A 21,689-nucleotide genomic window follows, 5' to 3' on the forward strand; every position below is an offset into this window, starting at 1 on the left:
GGTTTGGAGTAAAGATTTGAGGCTGTGATTTTCTAAGTAGGTTCCTGAAAACTAGGTTTGTTCTTATGGTGGAAATAATATTATTCTAAAGAATTGAAGAAGTTTACTTTCGTAAGTTTTGTTTCACTTGAACGTGCCAGTTCTTCCTCGGGCGTCTCCAACTTTTTCTGCCATTCAATACTGTACACCACATTGTTTCCATAGTAAAACTACATTATTTTGACTTATTTTCGACTCCGTATTTCATTCCAGTGCAGAGATAATGCGTTAAGTTTTCTTCGGGCGTTTTCAACTTTTTCAACATTTAAACCATACTCTAAACACTCCTGAAACTAATAAGAATTAAGAGTCTATAGAGAATAAACGGGAATAAACTTACATAAAGAATATATTATATTGTTTTAAACATATATGTATTGGATTAAAGAAGATAAAATAACCGCATGGGTGCTTAGCAAAGCTTAACATAACAAAAATTGTTATTTCAATACTTTTTAGCAACCCACCTTGTGATGAATATATCAATAAAACACACGCCAGTCATAAATAGAGTGATGACAGAAATGATCAAAAGATGATAATATTCCACGTCCAAGAAGTATGTTTTCTATTAAGGTTTATTATCTACCTACAGCGATTTCCCTGCGCGGCGTGACTCGGGGATGGTGTGTTTTCTATTTGCATATTTATTTGGGATACAGCAGGACTTTGTTTATTTTCAATTAAAACTTTTACTAATCCCACGATTCAGAATAAGATTCGGAATAAGTTTACTGAATGCGCTGGAGTGGCGCTTATCTCTCCTATCACTGCAAATAAATTCTGCTGATAAAACCCTTCTACGCGAGACGTAAACAACAACAAAAAAAAATTAATTCTAACTTTGTTTCGAGTTTATTTTCATTGTTTGCAGATCACCAATAATGCGAATCCATTCAAAAATTTTAATCTATTTACCGCAATATCCATCGAAAAATTGTCGATTTTTATAGCATTCCGAATCGTTTTAGGTATATAATATTATAATTTATATTAAAGTAATACACAAGTAGTTATTGACATCGAAATGGTTAGAGAAAGTACTTTCAAGGATTGCTTAAGTGTTAAAACTCTGCTACAAAATAATTTTTACCAGCAATTCATCAAGTGTTGAGTACAAAGCTCTTTTCGCTGGGAATGTTCTTATTGTGGTAAATACTTGTCTCTTTGCGACTGAGTTCTTTTAGAAATCAGTTTTACCTGTGATTAAGATAAATAACACTTTATGTACCATTGCTATGGCGAATGCTTGAAAATTGACTGTTTGTTTGTTTTTTATTTTTGATAAAAGTTTTACGCCGCCAACCAACACGAATGTAGTTTAGTTACCTACTGAACACAATTTTTTGTGCACAACATATTGTAATATTAAAAACAAAATTCACTCAATGGAGGAAGGTTTGTTTAGAAGATTCTACAGTTACTACTTGTATAATAAAATAATGTGATGTTTTAACTCTTGACAGGCCAAGATGCCAAACGAAACCTCTGTAACCAAGTGGGTCTTCCGACGATCCCGTGATTTTTCTGTGTTATTTTAAACTATAGAAATCCCAATTATTCAGTAAATTATTAATGGTACTTATGTATTTATGCAGGAATATGTAAAATACTAAAATAATATGTCAAGTATTTAGGCTAATATAACGAGGATAGTAATTTTGGGTACTACCTACTCCCCCACATGGCTGCGGGATAATTAATGGAAAATACACTAATTATAAGGTATTCATGTATTTTTCCAGAACACTGTCACGACTCGCTAACCAGATTAAAGATCAGCCTTAAACTTTTTAATATCCGACTCGTCACGTTGCTTCATCAATATTTTTTGTAAAGTAAATTCTGAAGATTAGTTAGAGTTTCGACTTGAAAACAATTTATCTTTCGCCTCAGTAGAACGCCACAACTCAAAGACGCTGGGCAGTACCCAGTACCCTCTCAGAATATATCCGCCATGACGAAGTATTTTTCCTGCAAACTCTTTGAACAAGCAAATCATTAGCAGTCTAGCAACCCCAACGTAATTAGAAGGGTGGAAGGGTGGTACGACCCCGGCTTCCCTTCTCACTGATCTGACTGATGTTTTATGTCTGAAGCTATCATATTGGATACTTCAGGCTAAGGGGAAGGGGAACTGACGATTACCAATACTCTTACTGTTGTTCCTAACGAAGATTAATTTTGATGGAATGATAATTAATGTGGGGTATTAATTTGCCGGCCTTTGTTTGTATCAAATATTACATTAAGTGAAGAGAGGCATTTTCGTGAAAGATTGGCAGACTCAAAGGAAGTATATGACGGCTCATTCACTCAAACATCTCAAAGTTATATTAATATCACGAAGATTTGCTTATTCATCATTAGGTACTTATTAAGTACCAGGGACCTGAACATTGAACATATCTCTATTTTGTGAAAATTAGGGTTAATTTTCAGGAAAAACAGTGATATTTTGTAAAAACGATGATACTCATTTTATCTGTTTTTTAAGTCGTTTTTTTTATTACTGTACTCGGAGTTTTCTACGTATAGTTTTATGCGTTCCATTTTATGGCTATTCGAGTTTCTCAAAACCATAGAAAAATAAATATTTCTAAACCTACAAATCTACAAAACCTACCTATCTAACTATTGTGCGAACAATTTGAAGATTTACCAGAAGGATTTGCATTTTCTCCGCAGAAATCACAAAATTCGCGTATTTACGCGAAAGCGAAATTTTCAGGAGTCTGCTTAGTTTCTGTCTTAGCTAAACTTAAATAAAGCTACAGCCCTACTGAAAAAAACACTTCATAAACGTTAAACCGTGTTTTTGTAACATATTGTATAAAGACTGTAAAAATTTAGATGCGAGTTGGTACTGAAAAAAAAAACTTTAAGCTGGATTCCAATAACTGTCAACGTTGCATTTCAGCAGATTGACATGTGGAATTCCTTGAAAGTCTTTAAAAAGTAAGGTTATTTCAGACATATATTTTTTAAAATTGACTGCTACCACGTGATTTTAATAATAATTCTATGATTTTTTCAATAGCATTAATATTATATGTGTGTAATGTTATAATTTTAATTTATATGTAATGTTATAATTTTTACTGTACAAACGAGATAAGTGAGGTCACAGTTCCTTGCAAATTCCCTAAATAAAAGGAATATGTTTCCTAATTTTCGCATGCTTCACTATTTTTCGACATTTGGAGTAAAAGTATGTGTTATTTTAATATTTGAAATTATAAATATCAAAGTATTTAATAAAAGTGATAGAAATATATTCAAATGTGAAATAAACTAAAATTAAGCAAAGAGTTTTAGTAATTAATACAAATAAATTAATAATGAAAGTAATCCAAACAATGAATTTGTTTATTTCAACCCTATTTAAATTGAAAATTAGTTAGTTAATATCAGCAACTTCAATTACCTAATTGCGTGACGGTACGGTTTAATTAATTTCAAGCGAGATTATTATTCTAATGATTGTGAACATACCTACACTACTGTAGCATTTATAACTTGATTTAATCAATAAGGTATTTTGGAAAATGTGTTTGCCAATAATAAATAAACAATACAAACCCTCTGAGTATAAGCCATAGCTAACGAGAAATTGAGGACCTCAAACCCATCATCTACATGATTTTACCTGGTGATTTGTGAAGGCTTTTTTCATAGTAGGTAGACTAACTTACGAATATTTTAACCCTTCAGGCATCGGTAGGACATTACTAGCCACAAACATCATGTTCCATTATAGGCTCTGAAGGACAGATCTGACCGGGGCGCACACAAATTATAAAAGTTCTTTTTTATGTATTTCGTAGATATATGATTTATTCATCATAGGAAAGGTAAGTAATTATTCTTCTTAGTTTGTCTCAAATATTTATACATAAATACGTGAATCAAATAAAAATAAAATGTCAAAGTTCTTTATTACAAATTCGCGGTATTTTTCATTGACAGTAGTTGAAAGTTAAAACCATTATTTGTATGTTTTTATTGAATGCAGTGAAGTGACAATTTTCTTACTAATTACCCACACAAAAATAATGCGGTTTATAAATATCGTTTTTTTTTCTTCAAAATTATTGACGCTTTGAGTCAAAATGTGCCGATAAGTTTTTTGTTAAAATTTTCATGATTGATAATGAAAAAATATTTTTTAGAAAAACAAATGTTATTATTATTGAAAATTATCTTGTTTTTAAAATAGTATTTATTTTGACGACAACTTCGAAAATAAACAATTTGTTGCACATTTTAGATACCTCAACTTAACTGTAATCAAATCAGTTGTATAAAATTTAAAACACGTTTTTTTAGTAAGGGTGTAAGATGATTATACAGGGTTTTCCACGAAGAGGTCTTATTTTGTGTAGCCCGCTATTTCGGTAGATGTTACTTTTGAAGCTGTCATTTTTTGACATGTGACTAGTAGAAACTACGCCATTAATAAAAATGGAACGATACACGCTTCAACAACGCATTTAAATTATTAAAATTCAGTGATTTTGAGTGAATCAAATGCAAATCATCTTGAGTGATGAGGCCCATTTCCACCTCGGTGGCTTCGTCAACAAGCAAAATTGTCGCTTTTGGGGCTCGGAAAACCCAAGAGTTGTTGTTGAAAAGCCTTTTTATCTTCAACGTGTGACTGTTTGGTGCGGTTTATGGTCCAGCGGAGTCATTGCACCTTACTTTTTCGAAAATGAAGCTGGAGCAACAGTTACGGTGAATGGATTGCGCTATCGAGAGATGATAAATGATTTTTTATGACCGCAATTGGATGGTATTGATCTGGACAACAATTACTTTCAACAAGACAGCGCTACGTGCCACACAAGCAACGAAACCATTGATCTTTTACGATTGAATATCAAAATAACATCTCTTATTGGAAAATCCTGTATTACATTCTCACCGTCTTCTCTACGCAAATCTGAAAATCATCCATTGTTGTTTTTGTGTGACTACAGACAGGAAAAATAAACAAAAGTGAATGCCTACCATAAATATACATTACTGCGAGCGTATTGCTTTAAATTCCGGGAACAGCATTGTATTGCCCGAATAACGATTATATCTCTAATAGAATTCAAATGGTGGCAGCACGAATGCAATAACAATGGCGTAGAGATAGGCAATGTCTCAAAAGAGCTTACGCCAGTGACAATTACCTTCAGTCAGACTGGCAGATTTCAAACAGCTTTGGGAAATTATGATAGCTTTTTTAATATAGAATCGATCTTAACAACTCTTACCAAAAATTCAACTGGAACACTATCGTCAAACGGCCAATCAGCGCCATTTTATTTCTTGACATTTTAAATATTTGCTTTGTGCCCCGATTTTATATCCGTTTCAGCTTTTTACCACATTGTGATCAGCTGACAAGAATAATAACATGATAGTTGAAACACATCTAGAATGGGCGTTTAACGGGGACCTCTCAGATAAAAAATACAAAATGGCGCTGATCGGCGCTTGTATGAAAATGTTACATAAATTTCTACGAAACACTCCAACCTAAGTAAATAACCAGTTAATTATTATTTTTTTTAATTTGTATAACAGCACTTTGCTGAACAACCACTCCTATAAATTACCAAATCAACATAGGCGTTGTACAGCTAGTAAACTTAGATATATTTTTTTGTGTATATATATTTAAAAAAATACTAGTGAAAAACACCGCAGTGCAGTAGTCTACGCATTTGAGTCTAGAGTTCACGGGTTATTAGGATATTTCTGTAAACTTTTTTTCGTACTGGCCGCCGTCAGTACGATATCGATTAATTTGTATAACGGGCCTAACAAAATGATTCAGGGCTTTGGAAGGCCAAAATTTAAAAAAAACACAAGCGTTAAATAAACATAATATTTGTAAAACGCCCATGCAGTGTTTTTCACAAAAGCGGCGCTGTGTAAATCAGCCAAATATTATTTTTACTATTATCATTATTACTCAATACTCATCAAACGGTTTCTGCTTACTTTTAAAATATTATGTTTCTTCAATCAATGGATTGAAGCTGAAATAGAGTACAAGAATACCTCCACCACTCAGCTGGCCAATATTCCGTTCCACCCTATTTTCATCAATTCTGAAATTCAATCACCCCGCCTAGTTCTTATTTCGAATTTCAGGCGCAAAGAGAAGTATTTTCAATAAAATTTGTTCGGAAATTCTCGAGTGTTTATGTGTTCGCCTTATTACCAAATCACTGTCTCTTCCCAGACCGCCTTACTTCGATGCCATTCATATTTTTGAAATTAAAATTTACACAATACCGTGACGATACAATGACCCATTGAGGGTACGTTGGTAAATACGAGTAGCTTTATGTTCATAGCTCTTGTGAGCGGAGAAGCAGATTATTTCGTTCGACGTGTTTTCCACGCGTATAATTCGTGGTATACTGAGAGTAACGTATTAAGCACACACTTTCACACTACATTACACGGAGGATTATTACCTAAAATGTTATGAATACGAAATTTTCTATCTGTTCTCGTATGATTGGTAAGATTTTAAATCTTTGTACACGTGTCATATTGCCTTTGCAAGGTACCTCTGTACATAAATCGGCTATTTATTTATTTGATCCAGGCTCCCATGCAGACCTTTTAGAGAATAATAATAATAAAATAACGAATAACTAGCCCCATGTAAAAGTAAAGTAAATACTGTACACTTTTAAATAAAAATTATAAATAAGGACTGGCCCAACCAGTCAGTTGCCCGACGAAATTCATGAAGTCTGTTATTTCATATCCTTACCCAAGAATGGATACCTGAAATTTACAGTAAATGTCACTGGCGTATGTGTCCAGTATAATATGTTTCTTACTTGCTCTGCTTTCGGAATTCGTCTTTTTTGTAAAGATTTGGCATTATTTTAATCCTACCAAGTTCAGAATCATATTTCGTGGTACTGTATTTTGTTGCGCTTTTTGTAGTTGTTTAGCGGGTACAAATAACCAAATTTTAATTTTTATTTATTAATTAAAAATAACGTCATACTGTTGAAGAACAAACCAAATTTATCCAGTTTTAAATTTAGGGTTACATTATTAGATCATGATTACGAAAAACCAGCAACTAGCATGTTGTCTTAGGATAGGTTAGTTTAAGGTTAGGTTTCAGCTTAAGCAAACATTTTTCAATCGTATTATTCAATTAGCTTTAATAATACCTTCTAGTTTCTCCTGCATTTGCCAAATAGGCTTGAGTACACATTTGAAGTTGTAAAGGGAAATTTAGTTCAACTTTGACCTGAAAGTTTGCCAATTTTTACTGTTTTTAACTTTGCTCTGTTTCAAATTCTGGACAACTAATCGATGACATAAAAACAAACGGATCGAGTCTGATAATCTAGAATCTAGGCAACATATCTCTGAGTAATCAGGTTCAATGAGCTTGACTAAGTCATTCGTTCTGAATGGTACAATCAAAAGGAGCCCGTCACCTTTGCGGTTTTTGCCTAGCCTGGGTCAATGGTAAAGGATGTTTTAAAATAAAATAAAAATTCCGTACAAAGGAAAGCTCAAATCAGTACGCAGCAGGAAAGAGATTATTGCTTTAAATTTTTTTTATCTTTGATCATTTTTGTTTTTTTTTAGATATGGCTAAACGTGAACAAATATGTTCATGTGTATTGTTAATTCATTATATAGACCTAATTAATTTTTTAATAGTAGTTATAATGTTATATACACGCATACATGTTTTAAAATATTTACCGTACAATAGTCCGAACTTCTTTCAACCGTTTGGAGCATGTTGTTAGGCAAAAGGTATTGGGGAGGAGAAAGATGTGAGACAGAAGAAGGAGTGGAAATGCCGTGTCATGTATCCTTATAAAGAGTGATAAGGATATATTATTGGATTTCATTATTCGAAGCCTAACTTCTAAAGCTGTCGCACACCGAAGGACGAAACAGATTTGGGTAGATAAATACTAATCAAATTCTTGTACTTTTGTACCACCGAACATAAAATTAGCTTTTCCTCTCCTAAAGACGCTCGTATAGAACATTAATATATATTTTTACATACAGGTTGTTGAGTTTCGTACTTGATTTACTTTACCAGTGATTCTTGATATTATTTGGAGTAAAAATGTTCATGAAATTTTGGAATCCGGTGACTTTTTTATGTTTTTTTTTCTAACTGCTCGCATCCGTGAGATTACGCTATCCCCAATCGGAGTGTGTGGCTAGGCTAAAACTAGTGGGGAGAGGAAAAAAGTCCGGAAGTGGAAGGGAATAGCCAGGTGCTTCCTCTGGCTATTTATATCAGGTCACAAAACATGGCTATAGTAATTTTTATTTATTTTTTATTTATTTTATTCCTTTAGATTTACACACAGTACAATATGACACAAGATATAATTAAAATATTTTTAGTGATTATAGATTATTGTACTTTATCAGGTCGAAATTATTGGTTCCTAACTAGGCAAATTGCCCGTTCCAAGGAACCAAAATATATGAAAGTAAGTGTGTGATTTGTCTATGTCTATAATATATCTCATTAATGTTTTAATTTGGGATGTTTAATCGTTGCAATCTTATGATATAATTTAAAGCAACGTTTCAATTCTCAATGATGTTCTTTTACCAGGGCAATACTGCATGTATCTATCACTCTGGAACGTACCTCAAATATACGAAATATATATTTTTTTATGAATGTGAAAATCTAACATTATAAAATAATTAAATTAAATACATGCCAACAACAAATATTTTTATACGTGGTACACAATTTATAGGCTACAAATAACAATGCCGATAATGAAGTAATGATTAAAACAATGATCATTATTTCTTAGCTTTAATTAAAGCCTGAGTATGTTCTAAGAATTTAATATCTTAGAAGAAGTTCGGCCGTCGAATCTGTCTAGGATTTACTATTTTTAGGTCAACGATGAATAATAAAATTAATATAATAATAAATTATTATAAACAATAATTGTTAGCCTGAAACTCAAATATAAATTTAAAAAATCTTCAGAGAAAAAATAAATGCCGCTGACGGGAATTTAGATTTTGTGATTTATTTTTTCTCGGAAGATTTTTTTAATTTATAGGCTAATAATTATTGCTTATAATAATTTGTTATCCTTTGTGTTTTGCATAAAACCTTGTCTTGTAAACATATGTTTACCTGTAGTAAAAAAATAACAATATAATAATGTTGACAATTCAAATTGGGATAAGTATTGGGATGACTGAATAATAGACATACGTCTGGGATTAATACAGTGCATTATCTTGAGTAATGGATAATGAATTAGAGGCAAGGGAAAACCGTTCGCAGTTATTTTGTAGTCATCATTTCTTCGCGCTCTCTCTTGACAGGTTTTTCTTACTATATAAATAGCGATAATCGCACTACCGTTACTGACACCATCAACACCTAGCAGGAGTCTTTATATACTATTTTTTGTTTTCATATACTTAAACAAAAGCATTTTTAAATTTATTAAAAAAAAACCACCCTCTGAATAAATTGGATTGTTATAAGTACGATTGGGATACGCGTTGGTCCCGCTCGGGTGGGATTTATTTAACGGAAGTCCGGTAGGTGTGGGTTTAAGGCTCTTGACATGAAAAACCCTCCCCCCACCCCGGTCCTTACTGCAGGCAGCCATTTCCGATACCGATCGGTGTTTAAATCCGGGGTAATTGTGCCTCGGTAACGCTGCCCATTGAATTCTCATCTCCCCGGTGATAGGGTTGCGAAAGGGTTACGTACTTATGAAATGGTATCGATGAAACCCAAATCGATCAGAGCCATTGAACGAATATTATAATAGAATTTTACTCGAATTAATTTTAACTTTTTGTATTCCAAAGAAACTAGTCATGAATATATATTTTTTAAATCTTTGATATTTTTTTTTCATAGCAAATATTTGATCTGCAGCATCCTGGCCAGATATTTTTCTTTGTTTATTACTGTTGGTTATTTGGAATTCAATTCAAGGTTTTTAAATGGTTTATCACATTTTTTGCTGCTATGATGCTTACACGAGTAGTGTCACTTTGAATGTTCGAAAGGTGTATCACCTTTGGGGGGAATTTTTTCAATTTTAGTTGTCGTAAAAAACGATATCATTTTAGTAAGCATATTATTTAAACGTTTAGTAAATGATGCGTATAGAGATAAGTAATCATTTTTATAAGTTTTTCTAAACATTTTTCTAAACATTATCTATCAATTACAAAAAAAATTGATTTAAATATTTGCTTACGAAAAGCCCAGCACCATGACATATTTTAAAACCCAAGAAATCTAAAAAATGGCATACATAAAAGCTTCTTATAAATGTCAACTGAAAAACATTACTTCCGTATAATAATGCGTAACATTATTTCCTCTCGCCTCAAGCACGAAACAATAATAATTGTTACACTTTTCACAATAAAGTCTGTTGCTTTTATTGCACTGAATTTGCTACATAAAAGCTCTCATAAATATTTACATTTCTCTTGGCTTGTCAATATTTTCTTCCCATCTGCAGGCGATACTTTGAATATTTCACTGTGGCTCTTAAGCGAATTGACGAGACAGATTTTCTCCGGCGCTCGTGTCGGAGTGTGAAGCGAAGTACGCTAATGTAAGTCGGAAATTTGCACTTTTCTGAAGGAAAATGGAAGTATTCAACTTCGAGCGACTTCAAGTCCCAATATTTTATTGTGATTTTCTGTATCTGCAGAAAGTTTTGAGTGTTGCTGTGGATCAGCACTTTTCGATGTTGACTTCTAAAACAATTTTGAATAGAACAATATGAAGGGAAAGAAAAACCTTATCATTGCTTTATCCTTGTCTTTAATAAAATAACCTTGGGTTATACAACTTATGGGAAATCACCACGCGCGCATTCAGTAGCCACAGAATACTATTTTTCTCCTATGGTATCCCCGACGAAAGCAGCGCACTACCTACCTTCTGAGTAGAGGTTCCTGTGGTCGCCATTCTCTGCTGGGTACTGGTCCGGGCTAGCCGCTCGCGTGCGTGCCTCGCCCATATATCTTCTGATTTAGTGTTGTGTGAATATGTTACGTTAACTCAATAAACATAAATTGCATGAAAGATAAACATCTTTATTTTATCCAACATGACACCCCAATAGTATGCTTGGTCGATAAGGTAAGCGTCTATCCCAGCATACTATAAACTCATAAACATTTTATGTTTTATAATTATAATTTAACTCATTCAGGAATCTGGATTACAAAAGAAAAAACTTAACCCCTAAAAACAAAAATCTTTTAGTGTAATACATCGGTATTTTAACATACATTTTTTTAGTTAGAATGAGGATTGAACTTTCCTCCCCAGGGACTGGCTCTTAAGCCCACGCATTTCGAATTTTACCGATGTATAACATATTTCTTTTTAACGCTTTAAATTTTTAAGTTCATAAAAAATATATGTTAATTTTGAGGCAATATCGATACATTTTTTAAGCCGAAACAGTGATTATATGAAATTCCCTCCATAGAAAACGATCGCAAAGTAAGTTTAGAAAATTATTAAAAACACGTTTTCTTCTGTTTTTTAATATATAGGGTTTTCCAATAAGAGGTGTTATTATGAATATTAATTAAGGAATTAATGATTTTTTATGACCGGAATTGGATGGTATTGATCTGGACAACGTTTACTTTCAACAAAACGGCGCTACGTGCTACACAAGCAACGAAACCATTGATCTTTTACGGGAAAAGTTTCCGGACCGTGTTATCTCTCAAAGAGGTGATCACAATTGGCCACCGAGATCTTGTGATTTAACACCTTGCAACTTCTTCCTTTGTGGCCACGTGAAAGAGAAAATCTACGTCAACAGCTCAGCGTCAATTCAAGACCTCAAAAATGGAATTCGTGAGGTTATCGAGGACATAAGGCAGCCACTTTGCGATTTGGTTATGGAAAATTTCCTGGTCCTGTAGGCGTGGTCGTGATGGTTATTTGACTGATGTTATTTTTCACGGCATATTAACGGCATACCTTTTTCTTTATCATAAAATAAACGTTCGATCATTTATATTAAAAAATGAAATTTTTTTTGAATATCAAAATAACACCTCTTATTGGAAAACCCTGTATTATAAATATGAAAAAATTCACAGCGTATCATTAAATGCCACTTAAGCATTTGTCGAGAATTTTTTTCTCTATTTGAAACGAGCCGTGCTTTATTAAATATTTTCACCATTTTCGCTTAATTATTATCGTTTTTTGATATTAGCGCGTTCCCTCTAACATTCGTATTTAGATTTTTTTATATTAACTCCACGCAGGAGGCTCAGACAAAAATAATTTCCCTCGAGGCCGAAGTCACCTTTTGGGATGCCGTGGGGAGGGTCTTTTTCAAGGAAAGGAATGAGAAGAAGTTCTATGAAGGTAAAGGATATGAGGATTGGGTAGGAATTTAGGGATCAGTATGTAGACCAGGAGTAACGTATATATGAATATATACCTCCCACTGTGGCGCAAGGCGATGGGTCGAAAGACCAGTTACAGAAGTCAAAAGGTCTCCTCAAACCAGTCTCTCCCAATCTGGCATGCCATGCAGCTGGTGGCCAGGCGCACCCTGAACCCACCTCCCCAGATGAACCTGGGCACCCCTACTAAATCACTGAACGTAGCGAACCACTTGGAGTGACCTATGGCAGAGATGTTGGAAATCCAATAAATGGTTCTCGGGGCGGCGCGGCGGTGCCCAAACCCGCGTCCTAAATTGATTAACATATCTCCCTTTCAAACCATCTTAGAACGCTAACCGCTGTGAACTTTAAAAAATACCTTTAAAAACTTTTGTGCTTTTACCGAGGATTGTAAATACATTTTTTTATAATTTCTCGAACCTTGGTTTAATCTAAGTAAATTCATTGTTGTTATGTCAATGTACCAAGGCGTAGCTTCTTCATTGGTCGGTTCAAAAAAATCAATCCAAAATTTTAGTTTTTATACCTTTGCCATTATTTGTCAATTATGTAACGCAGTCCGCGTTATTTACCTTATAACGTAGTAATAGAATCGGTTTTTCTGCTTTGTGTGACAATAACAAAAAACGTGTGTATGTATTCATAATATAAAAGCAATGCTTCGTAAAGGTTAGTTTCTTGACATAATTCTGAAATAGAACTAACTTGTTAGTTATCAAATTCGCAAAGATGCAAAAAATATATTTACCACATAAATTAGCTTTAGCTTTTATATAGCAGCTAATACTTAGGTAGATACTTCGCCAAATTTCATGCCGAAAACATTTCTGCTGGTTATTTGGAATTGTTTTGCTGTCTTCTAGTAGTACAGGGTTTTCCAGTAAGAAGTGTTATTTTGAATAGCCCGCTATTTCGGTAGATGTTACTCTTGAAGCTGTCATTTTTTGAGATTTGACAAGTAGAAACTACGCCATTTATAAAAATGGAACGATACATGCTTCAACAATGCATTGAAATTAATAAAATTCACTCGAGTGAATCAAATGCAAATCATCTTGAGTGATGAGGCCCATTTCCACCTCGGTGGCTTCGTCAACAAGCAAAATTGTCGCTTCTGGGGCTCGGAAAACCCAATAATTATTGTTGAAAAGCCTCTTTAGCCTCTGTATCCTCTTTATCAACGTGTGACTGTTTGGTGCGGTTTATGGTCCAGCGGAGTCATTGGACCTTACTTTTTTGAAAATGAGGCTGGAGCAACAGTTACGGTGAATGGATTGTGCTATCGAGAGATGATTAATGATTTTTCATGGCCGGAATTGGATGGTATTGATCTGGACAACGTTTAATTTCAACAAAACTACGTGCCAAACAAGCAACGAAATCATTGATCTTTTACAATTTAATATCAAAATAACACCTCTTATTGGAAAACCCTGTAGTAAGTACGAGTAGATACTATTTGTATTGCAATAACTACCGGGAATTGATGACAGAACCTTCTAACAAAGACGGCAAGTTTGTAAACACACTGTTTTCGATAAATTAATTGTCACGGTTTGTCAAACACAGAACATATTATGATGTTCGAATAATAAAATATAATAATTGTTTTCGAGTTACATACAAAAACCATTTCTGTGTTTTCTCGCCTAGTTTGTAGTGGCATAGGTGGACGAGAAAAGAAAAGTATGATTTAGTGTGTAAATATTATATGATTTCGTACTTACCTAGTTACCCCCATATGAAAACCACTAAAATAATATGTTATTTTTATCATTCAGATATAAAGTTTTTCTTTTTTTACATTTTTTTTTAATAAAAAAATTACTATTCATATTTTCACCACATGTCACCAATGTTTTATCCTTTGTCAAATCTTGAAAACTCGTCTGGCAATATTTTGTTCGAGTTTTGTTGAATAATGTACATACGTACCTAAGTTGGCGCGCTTTTACAATCACAACGGAATGGCACGGCACCATTCGTCTCATTTTTAATTATTATTATTTAGTGTGTATGAAAGAGCGAGGACACTTTTTGACACACTTGCTAATAACAGCTGTTGAACACGAGAAACAATGCAAATGACAGTGACGGAGTGTGGATTTTTTATTTATTTTTTTTGTTTTTAATGGAAAAAAAATGTTACCGGACAGCAAAGCGCCCATAAAATTTCTTACTCCAAATGTGCTGAGGAATAGCTGGTTAAAGTTTGTCGGGTACTTGCCGATACACCCTGTATAGCTTCCCCAAACATTTTATCCCGATGTTATGATATTGAATAGGAAATTTTATCGTGATATAAATGCCATTTTACTAAATCGACATTATAATTTATATTATTGAATAAATTTTGTCAATAATATTAATCTTGTATGGGATATTATGAATGGGTACAGCATCTATTAAATAGCTAACTAACTATCACTGCAGGGTTAGGCAGAGAGGATGAACCGCCAAAAAACTCGGTCTTGGCACAAACTCCTTGCCTTCACGTTCATATATCGTCTCATACATACTTTTTAATTATTACAATTCTTGACATGGCCCGACTCAAGTGTTTGATTCATTTGATCGTGCTATGTGTCTTCTTCGGGCATCCCCGACTTCTTTTCCCATTCACATTTGCACCATAAACTCATGTTTTCGTTCATTAGCTCATGTAGCGTCAACCTAAATAATAATGGTTGAAGTAAACGGATGAAGGATCGAAGATATTTTTTTTGATGGGTAGATAATCTGATAATATTATTACTCCAGCGTCTGGACGGTGTAGGCCCTGTGATTGGTCAAATTCAAATTGTGTTTAAATAAGACTTTAAAGATTAAGACACAATTTCATACTGAAATAGAATCGCCACATGTAATACGATATTTCTTAAAAAATATCGTTTCTGCTCATACAATTTTTGGATAATATCGAAGAAAATATGTCTTAGAAAGTTCATAATCCATTTGATTAATTACATTACAGTGAAAATTATCCACAATTACGTGATTACGTTTGACGTTTGACGAAAAAAGCACGCGTTAATTCAATATGGCCGATACCCGATACGCATTATAGGTGGCCGACTGAGCGCCCCTCTGGCGGTGAAGAAACGAATCAAATGACTGGCGCGTATATTTAAATATGCAAAATTACTTGAAAATCAAGCGTTTAATAATAAGATTTCTTCTGGAAGTTTAGTTCAACTTTGCAATGGCATTTTTCATTATTATTTATAATTTTTTTTTGCTTATTAATTACATCTGATTTTATATTGACATGTTTTCTAATTTCTAAAATTTCTAAATTATTTATTTGCGATGCTTTAATCCTGAGTGAAGTATTTTAAGACCTGAATTTTTATGGAAAGTGTGATTCAAAAGATGATTTGCAAACTCATATTCACTATTTCCATTTAGAACCCTGAGATGTTTTTTAGTTCTGACTTCAAAGTTTCTATTGGTTCTACCTTTGTAAAATAAATTACAATCCAGCCCAATTGAGTTTATAAACTCCTGATTTTATTGTTTGATTTTCGCAATCTTTATTATTAAGAATATATTTATTCATTCTGTTATTAGTGTAAAACGCCGGTTGAATAGTACCAGGAATGTTTATATATATAATTTTAGAAGTGTCGTTATCCACAAACAGAATTCTACGCCATTGTTTATTTATATCTTAAGAACTAGGCTAAAAATACCGTTTGAAGATAATATGTTTAATTATTTTATTTAGTATTTCAACTATCAATTTATTAGAATAACCGTTATTAAATGTTATTTGTCTTATGAATATATTGTTTTATGGTTATATGCAAAAAAAATTTCAGGCCTTAAAATACTTCACACAGGATATAAAGCATCACAAATAAATAATTTCGAAATTTTAGAAATAAGAGAACATGTTTATAAAAGTAGATGTAATTAACAAGATTTTTTTTTTATAAACTCTCTTTTAAATATTTTCCCACTTAACTGGTCTTTCATATTGTAATTCCTAATTCTTATAAACCCAGCCTACTCTTACCCCTCCCCCCTCCTTCCACTTCTTTTTTCCAATTGTAATCTATATTAAATTTTTGACTTCGGTGTATACTTCGTTCATGAAACATGTATTGGTTGTATATAATAAAGTGAAGTTAAAAAAGTTATTTGTTTTTTAATAAAATAAAGTTTAATCGGATAACATTATTTTATCTATTTCCATTGTATATCAATGCATACGTACATAATAAAATGTAAACATTATATTTATTTATTAATTGGACAATTTGCATGGCGCCGCTTTTGTGAGATATCACCTCAGGGGCGCTATATTGTAATAATCTACCTTTATATATAGATTTTTACTCTCCTGATGAAGGTGTATATATAATCTAACTTTAAACTTTATTAGATACAGTAACAGTTTTAGGTAAAGAATTACCACCAGTTGGAGTAAAATTCACACCTAAAATTCACACCACATAAAAAACCGACTGCTAATTATATTGTACAATTACCCTCCTTTTATCCATAAACACGGGTACAATTAATCAATATGTAATAATGTATTATTTCAGTCAACTTTGTTGTAACTATCTTTAATTGTTGTGACAAACTATACGATATTGATTCAACTTATAGACATTGACGGTTGTAACACATATTTAAGCACTGCAAGTCTCCTATGAGCAAATTATATTAGGTACCATAACAGTTAATATCAGTTGTAGACATGTAGTCAATAATAGTGTATCATTTGAAATAATCCATCACAAATACGTAAAATTTCATTTATTCAAACAACTGTCATTCTTATTATGCCTAAATTGAGCATGTTATTATTCATTAACTCCTTCCTGTTCCGTGTTTTAACAATATATACTCACCCTCTCTCTGTGAATGACCTAATATCTATCTATTAAATGTAACTGTTGTTAGTATCACTTAAACTGGGCGCAGCCCAACCAAGTGCCGCCCGCAGGGCCTAGCAGCAAAAACCCGCGGAGCGGGTTTTTAACTGCTAGTATATTATATTATAGTATTAAATTGAATACTACATGTCATTTATTATGATTAGATACAACAAGACATTCGTTCTGTAAATTTTTTTATATTTTTGTTATTTTTCAAGGTTATTCGTAATTTTGTATTAAGTTTGTATAATCTAGCCCGCTGTTGTAATTCTCTTGTTAGACTGTAAAAATATTTCAGCAGCGACAAAGAGCAAACAATGGTAGTGGATATCGCTGTCACAGAATTACGGAGTTGAAAGCTTTACCAACTCGCTTTTAATTCAGTCACTCTGTGTTGGTTAGAATAATTAAATGTACATTCCATTTAGCTTTAATTTTAAAGGTAAAACTTTAAAACGTCTCGGCAAAGTGAATATTTTATAATTCCCTACGTGGAATCGAACTGAACCGACTGCTAATCCATATAAATTCAGATAGAAATAGTATATTGCGTTTCAAGGATGAATTTATGCGTAGAAATATGAAATCTATCAACGTTATCAAAAACTTCTTAGTGTTTTCGAAATCGAAATGTCGATGTTTGCAGGCAAATATGAAGTAGTTTGCCACTCCTAACATATAATCAGTCCTACTCAAAGATATTAGAAGAACCTTTGGTCCTACTACATAAAAACCACTTCATATTCGTAGAGGCGTGTTTTTGTTACACATTGTACACTCTTTATTTAGAATTATTACGAATAAAAATGTCTCGCAACAATGTTATTTTCAATATCATTTGTGTTATTTATATCAGTTTAATCCAATAATTTAAATGAAAAAAAACGGGCGTAAATTGAAAAAAAGTCTGATTTTTTGGTTATTATTTGGAAATTGAGCGAGATAAAAAGTGACAGTTATTTTGCAAAAAAAAAAACATAAAAAGATTGTTCTCTGATTTTTTTTCTCTGAAATTTTTCGATGTTTTCATTAAAATGTAAGTTTTTTTTTTCAACTTTTTTCATGAATAAAATTAAAATTTTGCAATTTTTAAATATTAAAGTATAATTAAAATACAAAAAAAAATACAAAAAGGTAATTTTATCTTCTTTCTTAATTAGTACTTCTTCACGACATCTTTAAAATGAAGAAAAATATAGAACTTTTAATATATTTATAATATTATATCCGAAATTATTATTATTTGAAGTTTATACGAAAGATATACAACCCTTTATGACTGGATATGCAATTTATTTTTCCACTAACTCTATTATGTCAGTTTTTATTTTAATTTTCAATGAGTAAGGTTTTCACATACACGGTCGTTTATCAATTGAATAAAAATTTCACCAAGCTTTTTAGTAAAACCGTATGTATAAATTATTATTTAATCTACCATAATTCGAGTTTAAAAGCAAATTCAATAAGCATCTTTATAAAGTAAAAACCTCTTGCCCAACCTTATAAAATAACTTAAAAATAACTGTATAATGTTGATTTGATTTCGTAAATTAGTGCTGTTATGGCGACCTTCTGTCAATTCTTTTCTATTGATCGATTTTTGTCAGACAATTTTGATAGATTGAGGTTCAAGAAAAATTAAATCGATTATGTTTACGTGTTCACTGTCGAAACAATCTGAACAAAGTAACAATTAATACCAATGCATGCATAATCCATTTCATCATTTCCCTCACAGTATGAATTTGGCAATGATTCATCTGACATTAAGATAAATATGCTTGCTGGATAACAACCCGTATTTTGTTCAAGATGAAGATCTCGACGCCGATCCCTGCGCCGTGTCTGCCTGGTCTGAGTGGTCACCTTGCTCCAAGACGTGCGGCGAGGGCAACCGGCGGCGCCAGCGCTGGTACCTGTCGCACACGCGCGCTGAGACGGCCGGCTGCAGCAGGAGACTCACCAACCGAGAGGCGTGCAAGGGCGCCAGACTACATTGCAGGCAAGGCCAAGGGAACAAGAAGCACCGGTAGATATTCATGTTCTTTAGAGAATGCGAATCAGCACCTAACACAGAATTAAGAAAATTCAATGTCACCTAACCAAGGATTAAGAAAATAATTTTATCTAACATTATTTTTTTATATACCCACTGGGGGCATTTGCACCCACTTTGCAGTCGGTCACCAAACTTCAAGATTATATAGCAGGCAAGGCAACGGGGACAGACACTAAGCACCGGCAGATATTCGCGTTATCTTTGCGAATCAGTACCTGACCTAGAATTAAGATAAATCCATCTCACTTAACCTAACACTAAACTTTGTTCATTTGCGATCATTCATTCTGGTCGCGCCAAAGGTTAGGGGGAGGGAGAAGTTATGAATGTAGTTTTAACATCTCGAATTAAGAATAACGATTACGATGCACGAAGGCGGTTGGGAGAGAAACCAGTCCCATGTTCAGAACGCAACCATTATTATTCTAAAAAACTTTCTTTAAAAATTGGAATCTTACGCATTCAGGAGAAACACCATTCTCATGTCCCGAATGAAACTATTTAAGATTTAAAAATGCAATCTCAATGAATGAAGCGTTTTTATACCGAAACATTTATTTTAAGGCGATGCACTACGTCGTGTAATGTTTTAAAGTGAGCCGCTATCAATAACAACCCTTACGTAGATGGCGATAAGGTTTAAATTCCCGCTTAACACCATCCGCCTGTTTTGATTTATGCAAGAAAAAAACATGGCCAAAAAGTGCTTTTTATTTTAGTTTCTGTATGTTTATGCATAAATATTTAATTTTTTCCCGATCATTTTATAAATAACTTAATTTGCCACATTATACAATAAAATTATAACCGAAAATGGGTTTTGTAAGTAGGAGATTTTGAATTTTAAAGCAGTTTTCATAGGCCTTATGCATTATTTTTTTCTGGGCTTATAAAAAGACTTATGTCAAGATGTATTCTACTCGCAGTATTTAACTAAAGCTTCTGAAACATTTCTAGGCGACCAAATTTTCAAACCAAAAACACATGATTTTGCATTACTACGTATGGCATCGCCTTAATGCTGAAATTTAACTGAACCAAAACAATAAAAAGATACCAGTTCATGGTTTAGATGGTATCATGAGACTAAACATAGATTTTTTTTTGCGTTTCGTTAGCTTTTCCATAAGATATCGGTAGATACGTAAATTTAGTTCCTCGTTTATGACGGAATGTAGGCGACCTGGCTATTTTCTTTCATATACCAATCAAAGGTTGTACCAACAAATATTATATTTTCATATGATTGCTTGGAACACAACACCAACAAGCTGAAAGATAAACAACAACACAAATTGTACATTTCAATGTTATAGAGTATCTGAGATCTGACAACTATTTCCTATGAGACTACGAAGTGATTTGTTTTCCAACTTTGCTAGAGCTAAGGACACAATCAATACCGGCAAACATTATTGATATACATAACCTTACCCAACCAAATACCAAAGCCAAGATTCTCATTAATTATTCAACTATTCCAGATTCTGTATTAATTTCTTCGCGAATGAATCTGCTCTTACCTAAGATATTTCCAAAGATCTTTCGAGTTTAACAACGATATAAGCTAAGGATTATAGATTAATTAAGCATTATATTATGATGTGTGTTTATATATGCATAGATATCCGGACGTGCCGTTCATAATAGGAGATTATATGAGGATTAGGTACTTATTTCAATAATGTACAATACTTTTTGCAATAGAATTACAGTTTAATCAGGCAGTCGTTCCACGGGTCGGTAAGGAATCGCCAAAAACCGAGTACTATAAAGACGCGAGAAATGTTGTATGTTGCGTGATCTCTGCACAAGTCAGCTTGTAGCTTATAAAACTGTCTGTATTGCAGATTTCTGTTATCACAATTTGCCACCTTTACTCTGAATCTTACCATCGTCAAATTCACCCATGGGTACTATTTTAATAGGTAATTTAATACATTAATTTTTTTAATTTATTTATTTATTTATTTAATAAATATAAAGTGGGTACAGGATATAGTATGAGTACATAAAAAATATATTTACATTACAAAATATATTTATTTTCTCAATCTCACCAATGAAGAAACTGGTTCTTGTGCTTGGTGAGAGAGTTACACTAATTATAAGAAAAATAGAATCATTATGCTATAAATAAGTATATATATGATAGGAACAATATATAAAGAGACAAAATCTAAATACTGTGGAGATGAGTATAGACTGATAATAAATATCAATGAAGGGAA

General features: G+C 32.8%; 1 protein-coding gene across 4 annotated transcripts in view; it reads left to right on the forward strand.

The window, feature by feature from the left end:
• LOC149423499 (spondin-1) overlaps window positions 1-21,689 on the forward strand; it is a 312,969-nt gene that overhangs the window by 265,871 nt on the left and 25,409 nt on the right. For 3 of the 4 annotated variants that reach the window (XM_089631593.1, XM_089631592.1, XM_089631589.1), the window contains exon 9: window positions 19,212-19,428. In XM_089631593.1, the coding sequence (XP_089487719.1) occupies window positions 19,212-19,428 (217 nt within the window). The remainder of the gene's footprint in view (window positions 1-19,211; window positions 19,429-21,689) is intronic. The other variant, XM_089631591.1, reaches the window with a different exon arrangement.

This window comes from Hesperophylax consimilis, chromosome 5 (assembly GCF_061612785.1).
Source record: "Hesperophylax consimilis isolate HC1 chromosome 5, BYU_Hcon_1.0, whole genome shotgun sequence".
NCBI lineage: Eukaryota > Metazoa > Arthropoda > Insecta > Trichoptera > Limnephilidae > Hesperophylax > Hesperophylax consimilis.